Source organism: Pseudorasbora parva, chromosome 19 (assembly GCF_024679245.1).
Source record: "Pseudorasbora parva isolate DD20220531a chromosome 19, ASM2467924v1, whole genome shotgun sequence".
In the NCBI taxonomy this organism is placed as follows: Eukaryota; Metazoa; Chordata; class Actinopteri; order Cypriniformes; family Gobionidae; genus Pseudorasbora; species Pseudorasbora parva.
The window spans coordinates 40,716,461-40,732,592 of NC_090190.1; the positions used below are offsets into that span (position 1 = coordinate 40,716,461).

General features: G+C 38.6%; 1 protein-coding gene across 1 annotated transcript in view; it reads right to left on the reverse strand.

The window, feature by feature from the left end:
* Positions 1–1,155: 1,155 nt before the first annotated feature.
* LOC137048044 (solute carrier family 45 member 4) overlaps positions 1,156–16,132 on the reverse strand; it is a 50,908-nt gene continuing 35,931 nt past the window's right edge. Inside the window, exons 4-9 of the mRNA XM_067426024.1 lie at positions 11,839–12,027; positions 9,574–9,753; positions 6,558–7,639; positions 3,464–3,563; positions 3,167–3,378; positions 1,156–2,538 (exon numbers count right to left, since the gene is read on the reverse strand). Of these exons, the coding sequence (XP_067282125.1) occupies positions 2,170–2,538; positions 3,167–3,378; positions 3,464–3,563; positions 6,558–7,639; positions 9,574–9,753; positions 11,839–12,027 (2,132 nt within the window). The 3' untranslated portion in view covers positions 1,156–2,169. The remainder of the gene's footprint in view (positions 2,539–3,166; positions 3,379–3,463; positions 3,564–6,557; positions 7,640–9,573; positions 9,754–11,838; positions 12,028–16,132) is intronic.

Here is a 16,132-nt window from a genome sequence, read left to right on the forward strand (position 1 = left end):
CAACTCGCTTTAGTTAAGGGGAGAACATAGTTTAAAATGCAAAAGCGGTGAAGTATCCCTTTAAAACGCAGAATTCACAAATGCGCTACACAGCTGAAGAAAAATCACCATAAAGACATTGCAACGGGGAAGTCTGTCCGTGTAAGAAGCGTCATGCTTTTCTTGGTTTGGTATATGCGTGAAAACTGATGCAGCATTGAGATTATTACTCGTTCTCAGCATTGATTTAGGAAAAGCGTGAACGAGGGGCGTGAGAATCATGAGGGAGACTCATGGACCTCAGCAGCAAGAGGCACTGATGCTCAAAGTCACCTTCACGTGGGTGAATCTCATGAAAACTGTCAAAAAAGGGCATTCTGCACCTCAAAAGACAGGAGGTGACATGTTGCATGAAGGACACAAAGCAGTTATACTTATTTGGGCTTAATTTTCATGACATTAAAGGGTTAGTTCACCCAAAAATTACATTTCTTTCATTAACTCCTCGCCCTAATGTCGTTCCACACCCGTAAGACCGCCGTTCATCTTCACACACAGTTTAAGATATTTTAGATTTAGTCTGAGGGCTTTCTGTCCTTTGAATGTAAGTGTATGCACACTTTGCTGTCAATGATTTGCATCGCCGACGTCACGTGATTTCAGAAGTTTGGCACGCGATCCGAATCATTGATCAATTCACTGATTCACAACCGTTTGAATCTTTATTTGAGGATTGAACACAAACGCGGAAGAGAAGACAATGCTGAATAAAGTCGTAGTTTTTTTTATTTTTGGACCCAAATGTATTTTCTCTGCTTCAAGAGACTCTAATTAACCCACTGATGTCTCATATGGACTACTGTGATGATGTTTTTATTCCCTTTCTGGACATGGGCAGTATAGTGTGCATACACTTACATTCAAAGGACAGAAAGCCCTCGGGCTGAATCTAAAATATCTTAAACTGTGTGTGAAGATGAACGGAGGTCTTACGGGTGTGGAACGACATTAGGGAGAGGAGTTAATGACAGAAATGTAATTTTTGGCTGAACTAACCCTTTAAACGTAACGTACGGAGCCCCACACATGATGTGCGGAAAAAGTATCATGGCCATGAATTAACAATTCGTCAGCACAATTCACTCATTCCTTCCCTCACTTTAAGTAAATCCCTGTTTTACTAAATTATGGCCATGTTATAATAATTGGTTGCCTTGATTTAGTTCAATCAAAACGAGGGAACGAATTAGTACATGCTGGCGTATTAGTCAGTGGCCACGATTTATTAAAATGATGGAACAAATTATTATATTGTGTGCACATCATTTAAAACAGAGGAGCTAGTAATTAAAACTGATTAATAATTACGATGGGATGAGTTATATTGTGTGCACTATTTAGTAAAACGAGGAAAGGAATAATTAGATTGTGTGCGTATGATTTAGTAAAAAATGTCTGCTGTACTGTTTCAATGTATTCTATTTTAAAATAATATTTCCTAGATGTTTATGATTACTACAGGTTTTTTTAATTTATAAAACAACTGCAACTTCAACTTCTAACTTATTCTTTTTTAAAGCAACAAGCAAAAAAAGAGGGAAAAAACACTTATCTGTAACTAAGTTTTCTATCATTTCACTTCGGGTCAGTGGATTGTCATGAAAATAGTCATGAAGTCACAAAAATTTGCCTGTATTTCCAGCAAATGAAAATAGACTTTCTGGCATGTTTCTCAAGATATGAATATATGACATTTAATCATGAGATTCACCCCTTGACCTGCATAACACGACTAAAATAAAGCCATTAAAATAACTGTTATTATTGCACTGAGCAACTTTGGGTAATCATAATGTCCTCCACCAGGACATCAGTCACAAAAATAGGAAAAAGATAATGTTTCAGAGCGATAAACTTATATTAAAGACTCTTTACGTTAGATTTGTTTAGGATGAGCTCAGAATGAAAGTGTGCAAGGGAAGTGCATGTGGTGAAGAGCGAGAGACACCGAGCTCAGCTCTCTCTCTCTCTCTCTCCTGAAGAGTTCAGCCCAGAGTCGCCCCCTGGTGGCCCTGAGAAGCAGCCCTGAGACCCGCAACGCCAGGCCGAAGACAGTCAAACCAACAAAAACAAGAAGAAAAGCACGCCTGCCGCCCATCCGTGGGGAATGTTAGCCGTTGTCGATCACATTCACAGTGTGGATTCGCACTCCACTTTGCAGGTGGTGGTCGCGGCACCTTTGCGGGTAAGTTTGAGGAAGCTGGGCTTCTCCGTAACGCCGTTGTTATTAGAAGACGTCAGGGCCTTCGTCTGCTCGCCCTTGGACCCGTCGGCCTCTCTGCTGGACCCCGGGTAGATGACGAGGAACCAGGACGCCAGGAAGCCCAGGAAGGATCCTCCGGAGGCCACCATGGGAATGACCCTCACGCTGCCCACCGCGTCCACCACCGCGCCCAGCGCCGACGCCACCAGGATCTGAGAGATGTACACCTGGCACGACAGGATGGCGCAGTCGATGCCGAAGCCTCGCTTGGAGTTCCCGGGACTGTGATGGACGTACTGCAAACAGAATGTTTTTTTTTAATGTCTGTGGAGGAGCTCTGACCTCATTTGAAAGCTTAGAGTCTCTACTTTCTGGAGATATGCATCACTTTGCATTTGTTTTAGACAAAGTAATGTATTTACACTAAATTACTCTGGTGCCATTTCCGCCTGGACTTGGCCTACCCATATTGAAAAGCCTCCCATACACACATACAGTGGTCTAGGTTCAAAATGTTGGTGTCATTTTACAGAAAACCTAAAAGTGATAAACATGTAAGTATAGGATGTCTGAGCTATAATTTAAAATTAAATAATTTATATATATAGTTTTTTAAATTATTTCAGAATTTGCAGCAGTACCTATTCACTTTTCTCACAAAATGTGCACAATATGTGACAAAAGGTAAAGAGACAAGAGGTTCAGAAGTGTAAAATGTAGGACTTCTAGATTGAGGAACTCTTTTAACCCTTTTTTTCATGCTGTACCGCTACTAATTACTGCTTATTAAAGCTAATAAAAATAGCTACATTTCTGTTATGCTACTGAACAATGTAAACAAGTTAGCTACTCGTTCCAGAAAGTAAAGTGCTGTCCCGGTGAACACTGGTCATGTGACGGGATCAGCTTCAGCACGTCTCTGACCTCTTTAATATCGTGATACTGGCCCAGCAGAGCGTACGGACAGTACGAGATGCTCATGGAGATTATTCCCATGCTGCTGATCATCACCATGGAGACGTAGACATTTGGGAAGATCGCCATGACGGCCGTACCGACCGAGAAGCCCAGCGTGCCCAGGATGTAGATGACCTTTATGCTGAGGTCAAAGTTATCCAGGTACTTCTGCAGTAAAGCTGCATTGACAGAAGAGACGCAGAATGAAGATAAAGAATAGAGATAGATGTGATCAGACTGCAGCTGTAGCTTCAGGAGACGTACCTGAGCAGACCGCGGCGGTGGCGGCGTAGATCACCAGCCCCCAGCAGCCCATCTGAACCCCACGGTGATAGTTATGAAGTTCTGTGGAGTTCAGCGGAGCCTGTGGGAAAACACACACACACTCATATTTAGGGTGAAGTTTCCATCTGATGTCCATCTTCTGCTTTACGCCTGCTGATCTTTAAAGGAAGTGTATGTAAGATTGTGGCCAGAACTGGTACTGCAATCACTTTCAGATGACTGTAGAGCGGTGTCTCCCCCTCCCCCTCCTCCTGACTCGAGGTTGCCAGATTGGCTGCAGGATCATCAGGAGCGTTTGTAGATCTGCAGCTGTGGTAACTAGAGCAGATCTGGCAACCCGAAACACTACTGACTTCATGATTGGTTGATCGGTGGAGGGCGGAGCTTCAGGCCAAAACACAACATGACATCATCAACATCAGTTGAGGGCTGCAACAACAACTTTATAATGACAATATCCTGGCCGGACTACTGCTGTCAGTGATAGAAGTGTTTGAAATGAACATGATTTCTTAATGTCTAGAGACATATCAGGGCCATTTTATGATTAATAATTGAAATAAATGTCTTACATACAGCTCCTTTAAAGGTGACACTTAAACCATGTCGTCTCTTAAAAGAATGTTAGCAAACCTACTGTCAGAAATCACAAACTAAATCATGATTTCTCAGCACCTGTAGTTTTCTGAGGGATTCCCAAGCTTTTTCATCAGCCAAACCCCGAGGAACTAAAAGCTGCCCTGAGATTGTAAGTTAATATTTCAACATATTACTTGAATATTTTATATGGCATATGTTCACAGTTTTCTGATGTCTGCTACATGACAAGCAGGGAAATATTTCAGCTTTTTTAGTGTTTTCTTAATTGTAGCTGTATTTTTTATGATTTAATTATCATGTAGTGTTATTTTAGTATTTTTATTTAAATTTTACATTATAATGATTACATTTATAGTGTCTCTTTTAATTAGAAATTATTGTTAGTTTTATTTGTATTTATTTTTAATTTATTTATTTTAAAGTTATATTTTAATTTAATTATCAGCTTTCCTTTAATTAAATATTAGCTTTTATTAAATGAATACATCCATAATTATTACTATTATTACAACAAACGTATATATTTAAGTGTTTTTATTTGTTTTTAAATTTAATTGGTTTAGTTTATTATTGAATTATTTAAAAAATCAGCTTTTTGTTCAAATAAATGCATTAATAATAATAATAATAATAATAATAATTTATTATTATTATTATTAATAATATTACAATGATAACAAGTTTTTAAAAGGTTTTTTTTATTTAATTGTTTTGTATTATTTAATTATAAGCTTTTCTATTTCTATTAAATAAGATTTTTATTAAAATTAATACATCAATAAATATTATTTTTATTAATAGTATTACAAAAAATATTGTTTATTTATTTTTTAATTTAATTATTTTTTAATGATTTAATTATCAGCTTTTCTATTTTAAAGCTAACCTGTGTAACTTTTTTAGTTTATTCTTAGCCAAAACCCCTTAGTTCTTTCAAAAATATATGTGCTCATTAATGTATATTTACTTCTTCAAGTAATAAAGTATTCTCGTAAGTTTATAATATGCCGTTGAAAATACATACGGGTGAGGGGTTCGAATGCCGGTCGCCATGTTGCTCCTCCATCTTGAAAGTACAGTAGCCAAAGAGGGACATACCCGTAAATTCAAGCTTCGCCTTTCGCGTTTTAACACTCGATGGCACCGTGTCGAATGTGAAGAGGGGGACTGCCATGTTAATCTTGGACTAAATCGGCCACCGTAGGAGTTAAAACGAAATCAGAATTGAGAGGAACAGAAACTAATATCCACTGGATGGTCCTTTTCACCACTAGATGGGGGAAAATATCACACAGTGGAGCTTTAAATATCCGCTTTTTATTAAAATGAATACATCATCAATAAATATTATTGTTATTATTATTATTAATATTATACCATGTCGAAAATCTGGCTGAATTATTTGTTTTTTATTTGCCTATAATGTTGTCTTTTTCTCAGACAAAGTTATATATAGCGTAAGTTGTTGTATTTAATATAAGTTGTATTTACTAGATTTATTTTCATGGTGCTTGACAATAAACAAAATCATTTCACGAGTTTACACTTACATCAAATTAAGAAAGTAAAGATTATGCGTATTTGGCATGCTGTCCAGGGAAGGGCTAGTGGCTCAGATTTTAGCCCGAACCCAGAGTATTATGTTAATTAGGTGTGATTATCTGACGTGCTCCATTGTTTAATTAGGTCTAAGGCCGGGGACACACTGCAAGCGTGCCGTGAGCGTCTCGGCTGCGTGGCGTGTCCGTTTTTATTTCGGCTCCCATGTTAACCGGTTAGCGCTTGCATACTGCCTGCGTCAGCCGCGCGGCTCACGCGCGGTCCAAGCCGCGCGGAAAACGTGTGCATGCTTCAAATAGAAGAGACGCCTATTTTTCACGCGACACGCGAGCGTGTTGGAAGCGTTTCTAGGCAAAATAGCATTGGAAAAGATGTTTATATGCCATTTTGACACGAATACATATTAATAAATGACATTTTCATGTTTGAAATTCTTTAGGTTAACATAAATGCAGATATAGGCCTACTTGTAATAATAAAAAACAACATAATTATCGATTTTGAAATATTAAACCTGTCAATACAGAACGAAATATTCTGTAGCCTATTTTGCCGTCAATACCATATATGTATGGTCAATAGGCTACTGCCGACGTTGTCTTTGCTGTATCATAGGCAATATATTTATATTTAAAATGAAGTATACGGCTTCCCTGCAGCAGCAGCGCCGCGTCAGACACGCTTCTGGTGTGCAAAGACAGAGAAAACGCCAGGCAGCCGCCCCGCGGCTGACACGCAGCAGAAACGCCACGCTTGCAGTGTGTCTCCGGCCTAATTATCTGAATGTGCTCCTCCTGAAATGTGTTAATAAAAAATAAAAAAAATACTTCGACAAAAATGACAATGAAGTGGTAATGTTGTGGTGAACTCTTCCTCAGACGTAGACATCTGTAATGAAAGCACAGGATCTCACCTTAGGGTCGCCCTCATAGATGACCTGTCCCATGAAGTCGGTGTAGAAAACGGCCTCCGCGATGATGGCGAACCACGTGACGAGGTGACACACACACAGTCTGAACAGCTCTCGGGGCATCTTCAGCATCGACATCCACAGCAGCCGGACGGTGGTCTCGGTCTCGCCCTCCTCGCTCTCCGTGTCTCCGCTGGAGTTCGTGTTCCCGCTCTGATGCCTCGCTCTCACACCGTTCTTCTGCTTCTGTCGCTTCTCCATCTCGTAGATGTCGTTCATGCTGCGGGACGGTTTGATGAGGAAGGCCGCGTTGGCGCGTCGGTAGCGGTATCGGTGCGATCCCACCCGGCCGTAGTAGGAGAAGGTGCAGGAGGATTGCCGGTAGAACGTGTGGCGTCTGCGGCGCATGGATGCGTTGTTGCTGGAGGGCTGAAAACCGGCCGGGCCGTGGCCGTTAAGCTCCGTCGGATGTCCGTTGGGCGCTTTGGATTCGTTGAGCTGATTGTTAAGCAGAGCTTCTTCCCCCTCGCTTTCCACCTGCTGCATAAACGCCGACAAGCGGCTGAACTTTCCGCGCAGGAACTCCTGACTCCCTGCGCTGCTGCTGCGCCGCGGCGGCGACCCGTGATAGGAAGAAATACGATCTTGGAAGATCGACGGCTCGATTTCGCGCAGGAACAGCATATCGTGATCTAGGTGGTCCAGCGTGGCGTCGGCCATCGCCAGAACCGAGTCGCTTTTACTGCGCACGATGTCCACGTCCAAAAAGTCCATGTCCAGCTCGCGCTCCGACCGCCGGTCCGTGTCGTAATAGCCGTAGGGCTCGTCTTCGTGGATCATGTCGAGCTGGGGATGGTGCGGTGCCATTTTAACGCTGGATTCGGTTTCCGCCTCCTCATCCAGACGGTCTTGTTGTGGACTGAACTGCTGCTCCTCGATACTGAACAGGTGCAGAGCCACGGAAATCGTGAACAGAACCGCGGCGAACATGAACAGGATTTGCTCTTGAGATTTGAAGGTTCGACCCAAGAAGGTGTGTGTCCAGTCAAGACCTCCCAGAGCGTAACCCACTGCTCCACCGAGCCCTGAAACACACACACACAGTTTAACACCATGGGAATATTTGGGAAAACTATGGGGAACTATCTCCACACACCACGGGTCCTGTACAGTGAAGTCGCCATGTTTCTACAATAGCCCTAAAGGGAGAAACTTCTCCACAGAGCGGTTATCACTCTCTGCTGTCACAGATGACGACATGTTTGTCCTATGTCAACCACCATAGCTTCTCTATGCTTTTAATGGGAGGGGAGAGCGGTGGACGGGTGTAATTCACAACCTCACCACTAGATGCCGCTAAAATTAACACACTGCACCTTTAAAGGGATAGTTCACCCAAAAATGGGAATGTGATGTTTATCTGCTCACCCCCAGGGCATCAGAGATGTAGGTGTGTTTGTTTCTTCAGCAGAACACAAATGAAGATTTTTAACTCAGCCGTTGCTCGTATAATGCGTGTCAATGGGGTTTATTTCTATGAGAGTAAAACACACAGACATACGAATCCATATTAAACCCTGCGGCTCGTGGTGACACAATGATGTCTTAAGACATGAAACGATCGGTTTCTGCCAGAAACACAACAGTATTTGTTATTTTTTTAATCTCATAGCAGACGAATCTCCTCTAGTATTCCCAACGCTATTACTTCCGTCAAGTAAGTTCAAAAACTGGCGCGATCATAGATATATATTTACATAAATGCATCATTCAACCGATCCGCGCAGGCACTAATAAGAATCTATATATTACGATCGCGCCGGGTTTTTGACCTTCTCCGGTGAAAGTAATGGCGTTGGGAACACTAGTTGAGATTCGTCTGCTATGAGGTAAATAAATAACACAAATACTGTTGTGTTTCTCGCAGAAACTGATCGTTTCATGTCTTAAAGGTGCACTATGTAGTATTTTTGCAGTAAAATATCCACAAACCACTAGGCCGGTGTTATATTTTGTTCAGTTGAGTACTTACAATATCCCAAATGTTTCCAACTATTTGTAAATTGTGAGAAAATTGCTATTTTAACTAAGGAGCTGAAACGTTTCAGCATAGCGTTTGAGGGAGGTTTGGCCGGAGCGCTTTACTCTTAGCAGTGTGAACGAGTGAGCGCACGGAGTAACGTCATTACATCGTTTTAAACACACTTAAATGTATCTGATATGATAAACAGAGCTGCATTACCTCATAATCATAACCGGAAGAGCGGATCAGTGCAGGCGCCCGGCGACTGTCCCCCGTCCCGTCATAATAAAAGTCCCGGTGTTCGCGAGGCAGGTATTTGTTTAACAATCGCTCCAGCGGCCGTGCTCAGCTCCACAACACTCGCTCCTGCTCTGCTTCACTACAGTAACGTTAATAACCGCATCCATGAACGTGATTTCTGCCCGAGTCCTATTGTCCACCGGCTGTGAGGTGAAGACCACATGTCCCAAGATGCTGCACTCAAACTTTGCGTCATCAAACTACACCTTTGTTTAGAATAGGCGCCCTCCAGTGGAGGGAAAGTTGCATAGTGCACCTTTAAGACATCAATGTGTCGCCCACGAGCCGCAGGGTTTAATATGGATTCGTATGTCTGTGAGTTTTTTACTCTCATAGAAATACACCCCATTGACACGCATTATACGAGCAACGGTTGAGTTAAAAATCTTCATTTGTGTTCTACTGAAGAAACAAACACACCTACATCTCTGATGCCCTGGGGGTGAGCAGAAAAACATCACATTCTCATTTTTGGATGAACTATCCCTTAAGTTTATTTTTCTGACCTCATTGGCAGATATTTCTTCCTCGTTTTAAGCATAAACTCACTTAACACTGAGTAATAGTTGTTTGAAGTGTGAAGTGTGTCATAGAGTGCAGTTGTCAATCATAGATGTGAAGCCAGATTAGACACAAACGAGTGTCTCATGATGGTCAGTCGTGATGTGTGAGGAGTGTGTGAGGAGTGTGCTGTACCTGCAGAGAAGGCGTGGATGTTGAGGGCCATGTCCTGCTCCTCGGTGTCGGCCACGTCCAGCAGATACGCTCGTATGGGGCCCTCCGTCGCATCCGCACAGAAGTCCAGCACCACCACCCCCAAAACCGTCATCACTATTCCTATGGGCTGGTTATTCGGCACGTCACCTATAGCAAGACCTGAGAGACACACACACACACGTCTGGTTCACTATCTTTGTTTTTAGCTTTTGTTATACCGTACAAACTGTATATTCCATCCCCCTACACTCCCCTGCCCCTAAACCTATATCACACACACACACGCACATGCAGGCACGCACACACACACACACACACACACACACACACACACCCCCTAAACCTACCCATCACACACATGCACACGCACGCACAGGCACACACAGGCACACACACACACACACACACACACACACACACACCCTAAACCTACCCATCACAGGAAACATTCAGCATTTTTACTTTCTCAAAAACTCATCCTGTATGATTTATAAGCATTTTGAAAAGTGAGGACCGCTGGCTGGTGATCTCAGGTTTTACTATCCTTATTTGGTCCCCACAATGTAATATAAACAAGGACACACACACACACACACACACACACACACACACACACACACACACACACACACACACACACACACACACACACACACACACACACACACACACACACACACACACACACACACACACACACACACACACACACACAGATTAAGGTTTGGGTAATCACAATGAAAAAAACCAGCGAGGCAAAAAAACTTTTAAGGTGCTCATTTTAAGAAATGTTTCTTTCATAATCCATTGTCATGCATAAATGGTTGAACACATTAGTTGTTTTAACACACACACACACACACACACACACACACACACACACACACACACACACACACACACACACACACACAGCCCTCTGGGAATTCAAACATCCCGGTTCACACCTCTGTGTCCTGACCTTGATCCAGCACATTGTCACAACATGCACTATTTACATGCGTGTGTGTGTGTGTGCGCATGAGAAAACAAACAGGCATATTGATTGTTCTGGCTTATTTTAGAGCTGTTAAATTAGATGTGTGCTACTATAGCCTGAGGTCACGGGGTCATTCAGTATTTAATCTGTGGAATTATTGGAGTGTGTGTGTGTGCTGCTCACAATGATCTGAATAAACCCCTAATCTAAAGAACAAACTTTAGCGTATCACTCGTCACATACGGTTTATGCTAAAGACTATTTTATTGCGAAGAGACGTCCTTTGCTCTGTTTAGGATTATAAAACAGAAAAAGAAAATCCACAGACTCGCACTGAAGAAGGGACCTGATGGATACTTGGGGTGGACTTTTGATTTGAGCTAGTACTAGAGAATCACCTAGCAACCACGCAGAACAGCCTAGCAACAGCTAGAAATGCACAGTAAAAAAATAAAAAAAAATAAAAAATAGAAACCACATTTTAGCTTCATGGTGGTGCACAAATAAAACAAAATACTAAAATAAAATAAAAATCTAAAAAATAAAATACAATAATAAAATAAAAAGTATAATAATAAAAATAAAATAAAAAATACAATTATAAAAATAAAATAATTAATAATATAATAAAATAAAAATAAAATAAATAAATAAAAATAAAATGATAATATATACATAAAATGTACATATATATATATATATATATATATATATATATATATATATATATATATATATATATATATATATATATATATATATATTAAATGTGTGAAAAATATATAAATAAAAATAAAATGATAAAACAATAAAAATAAATTTTAAAAATGTATAAATCTTTCTAATACATTTATTTGTAGTATTGTTTAAACGCTGTTGAAACTGTCCAAAAACACGCATCTAGTGAGCGGAAGCTAGCGAGACTCTTGCTCTCTGTTATGTCAGCGGTCGGGTGAGTATTGAGCTTTCTTCCTGAGTCGGCGCGCAGCAAACGAGCCGCGGAGACAGGAAGTTCTTCCAGATAGGCAATGAAAGGTAAAAAGGGGCACAACAGGAAACAGTTCCCTGTGAACTGGTTCCTAGTCCTTTCCCATGTCATAGAGACCCACGGAGTTCATGCTGACACACACGCAAAGCATTTGCTCAGGTACTGACAAAAACAAGATATTACCATCGTACAAACCGTGGTAGGAAGAGAGGGAATTAAAGCCAGGTGTGCACTACATACATTAAACAATCATTTCGATTTCTCCAGCCGTCCTCACCTATCAGAGAGCCGTTGAGAAAGAGAGCCACGCCCAGCAGGACGCCCACACACAGGGCCAGGATGAAGGGCCGTCTGCGGCCCCAGCGGAGCGTACAGCGGTCACTGGCCGAGCCGATCAGAGGGGTGAAGATCAGGCCCAGGATGGGGCTCAGGAACCACGTCAGGCTGTAGTATTGCTCTGGAAGACCTGAGAGCAGGACACACGCAAGATGTCAATGATGTCACTTCCTGTGCACGCCGCCCACACTGCAAAAATGCTCCTCTTACTGAGTATTTTTGTCTTGTTTCTAGTCCAAACATCTAATAATTCTTAAGACAAGAACTATTTACTACACTCTGAAAAAAAGCTGGGTTAAAAACAACCCAAGCTGGGTTGAAAATGGACAAACCCAGAAATTGGGTTATTTGAAAGGGTCCATTCGCTGGGTTTAAACGATCCAATTTCTGGGTTTGTCCATTTTTAACCCAGCTTGGGTTGTTTTCAACCCAGCATTGTTTACAGTGTAGACAAGCAAAAGTAATTGTGTTGTTTTGGGGAAAAATAACTCAAAATTAAGAGAGTTTTTGCTTAAAATAAACTAAATAAGATGCCAATGGGGCAAGCAAAATAATCTCAGATTACACTGTAAAAAATGCTGGGTTAAAAACAACCCAAGTTGGGTTGAAAATGGACAAACCCAGAAATTGGGTCGTTTGAACCCAGTGAATGGACCCATTCAAACAACCCAATTTCTGGGTTTGTCCATTTTCAACCCAAAGTGGGTTGTCTTTAACCCAGCATTGTTTACAGTGTAATCTGCCGGTGGGGTAAGTAAAATAATGTTGTTTTAAGATTATTTTGCTTGTCCCATTGGCAGATTATTTAGCTTATTTTAAGCAAAAACTCTCTTCATTTTTTGGTATTTTTCCCCAAAACAAGACAATAATTTTCACTAGTCTAGTAAATGTTTCTTAATGTAAGAATTTGTAGATATTTAGACTAGAAACAAGAAAAAAAAATAAGTATTTTTTGGCAGTGTAGGGGTCATAAATATCATGCAATTTTGCATTGCATGTTGTTATTATTATGCGTATTGCTTTCAGAAAACAGCATTAACAGTAATACGATAAAAGACCCATTATAAGCCATTAAAACCACTTACTCATTACATCTAAAACCCTAATATTCAGATCAATACTAATATGATATCGCTAACATCATCCAATATTCAACATCCTCACTCCACTTCTTCATTTAGGCCTAAATTTAAGATTTATGTATTTGAATTGCATATAAAATGTCAATTCATCCGGATTACACAGATTTAACATAAGCATATTCATTTGATAGTCATGCATAAGTGCTTTTATCTTTATGGTCAGTCGGATTATGTGTCGCCGCACGTCTGACCTCGAGTGGGTTTTGGGGTTGAACTGTTAGGTCAGTCTCCGCTGGCACTCAAAATGATGATCTTATGACCAGATTCAATAAGAAAATAGGATCAGACTTATAAAGCAGATTGTTTGGAACAGTAACAGGCTTTGAACGATATTCAAATAACTCACACACACACAACCTCACATGACTTGAATCATAAATAAGGCCGCTGTGGAAATCATTATGCGGTTAATAATCCTCTAAAGCCTGGCAAACGTCCATCTTACCAATAAAAGCCCCCGTCATTGTTCCCGGATCAGACAGGCGCTGTGAGCTGATCTACACTTTCATCATTCATGGAGAACACCTGAGAGAATCATGACCACAAAACACGGCACACACCACTTCAGTCATCTCATTTACTTATTAAAATGCACGGTTAGATATACGTAGTTGCATTAGTTAAATGCTGATTTATTTTTTGGCAGCAACCCATCTAATTATTTACATTATGAATTTATATAAATTAATGTATTTAACAAAAGATGTTATTTTCTGTGGTTAGAAAAACACATGCTCTCATAAAAAAGGTTTAAACTCTAAAATTTATTTAATAGAGGAAATTTACCTTATAGAAATATCTTACATTTAGTTCTTAATAAATAAATAAAATAATCAATAAAAGGTATAATAAATAATTCAGTCAAGAGCTCAAAGAAAAGACGAGTAAAAGGAAAAATACATTATATAGGCCTATAATATATATATATATATATATATATATATATATATATATATATATATATATATATATATATATACATAGCATATTATATGAAATAGTTAACTGACTATTTATTTATTAAATGTAAGTTATTAAACTAAAAATATTATTTAAGTGCTCATAGAAAAGATTAGTAGAAGAAAAACAAATTATTAAAAAATAAAATAAAATGAAAATTATATTAAATATAATTCAATCAACTGCTCAGAAAATTTAAGTAAAAGAAAAAAATATTAAAAATGTAAAATCAAATAAATAATATTATATACAATACAATTCTATAAAATACAGAAAAGACGAGTAAAAGGAAAAAATAATTATTAAAAAAATTAAATACAATTCAGAATATTATTATATAAAATATAATTCAGCCAAGTGCTCAAATGAAAGATGAGTAAAAGAAAAAAAATATTATAAAGTGTTTTAATTAAAATAATTAAAATATTATTCAGTTAGGTACTCATAGAAAAGATTAGTAGAAGAAAAACAAATTCTTAAAAAATAAAATAAAATTAATATTATATTAAATATAATTCAATCAACTGCTAAGAAAATATGAGCAAAAGAAAAAATATTAAAAATATAAAATCAAATAAATAATATTATATAAAATATTATAATTCTACAAAATACAGAAAAGACCAGTCAAAGAAAAAATATTATTATATAAAATATAAGTGCTCAAAAATAAATTCTAAAACAATAATAATAATAAAAAATATATATAAAATAATTCAGTGCTCACAAAAAAGATAAGAATTTTTTTATTCTACAAATAAATAATACAACAAAACTAATTTAAAATAATTCAGTGCTCACAGATAAGATAAATATTTTGACACTTTCAAGGCAAGTATTATGAATATCATTTGCAAAGCATGAACTATATGAACAATAACTGTAGTATCAGAGGAATCAGTAATATTATGGTCTGCCTCCAGGAGCATCACACACACATATGGTCACACACACGTGTAGCTGACGCTTTATAATGCTTCATAGGTTTGGGGAACTGCCATTAAAGCTGATTGTGTGCTACAGAACAGACCTTATGTCATAATTCCAGCGGACAGTCAAAAGCACTTCTGATGGAGTTGATCATCAGCGTCTGAAGCTGGAGTGTGTTTGATCGGTGCAGGAACACACACACCGCGCCGCACGTAACACACCAGCTGTCTATCATAAACCTCCATCATCAGAACCACGTCACTCTCTGTTCTGACTGTTACAACTCACATATCCTCCTGCGGAGATGGGCTTAGCAACAATAACTGCGAGAATATGCAGAGAGATCAGTGTGTGTGTGTGTGCTGGCGACGACTCGCACAGGAATCAACTCTGTCTTTACAGACAGATTTGTGTGTGTGACACAGAGGAAACGTTTAAAGCCATAATAGGATTCTCTCTCTCTCTCTCTCTCTCTCTCTCTCTCTCTCTCTCTCTCTCTCTCTCTCTCTCTCTCTCTCTCTCTCTCTCTCTCTCTCTCTCTCTCTCTCACACACACACACACACACACACACACATACAATATCAGCCATTGGGATGGAGATCTGTGTCTGACAAAAAAAATGTCAACTATAATCCCAATACCATAACTGGATTGCAAATGAAAATGTGCTTTATTACATCATAAGCTTTATCATAATCATATGATATGATATATATGATATATCACACACACACACACACACACACACACACACACACACACACACACACACACACACACACACACACACACACACACATTTAATTTTATATATAAATATGGAAATATTATAATATGTATATATATATATATATTAATAATATATTATTATTATTATGATTATGATAAAGCTTATGATGTGAGGAAGCGCCTTTAAAAAAATTATATAGTATTTAATTATTACATTTATTATTAATAATTGTGCTATTATATGCAATATTATTTCTATATATATATATATATATATATATATATATATATATATATATATATATATATAAAATAATATAAATATGATGTAAATTGGTACACCATATTATATTACTGTGTTTAAAATATTGACATATTTCATATACATTTCATGTAATTTATTTAACTAAAATACATATATACATATTAATTATAATAATATTTTAGTGTGTACTAAAATAGTTTTTAAAGTA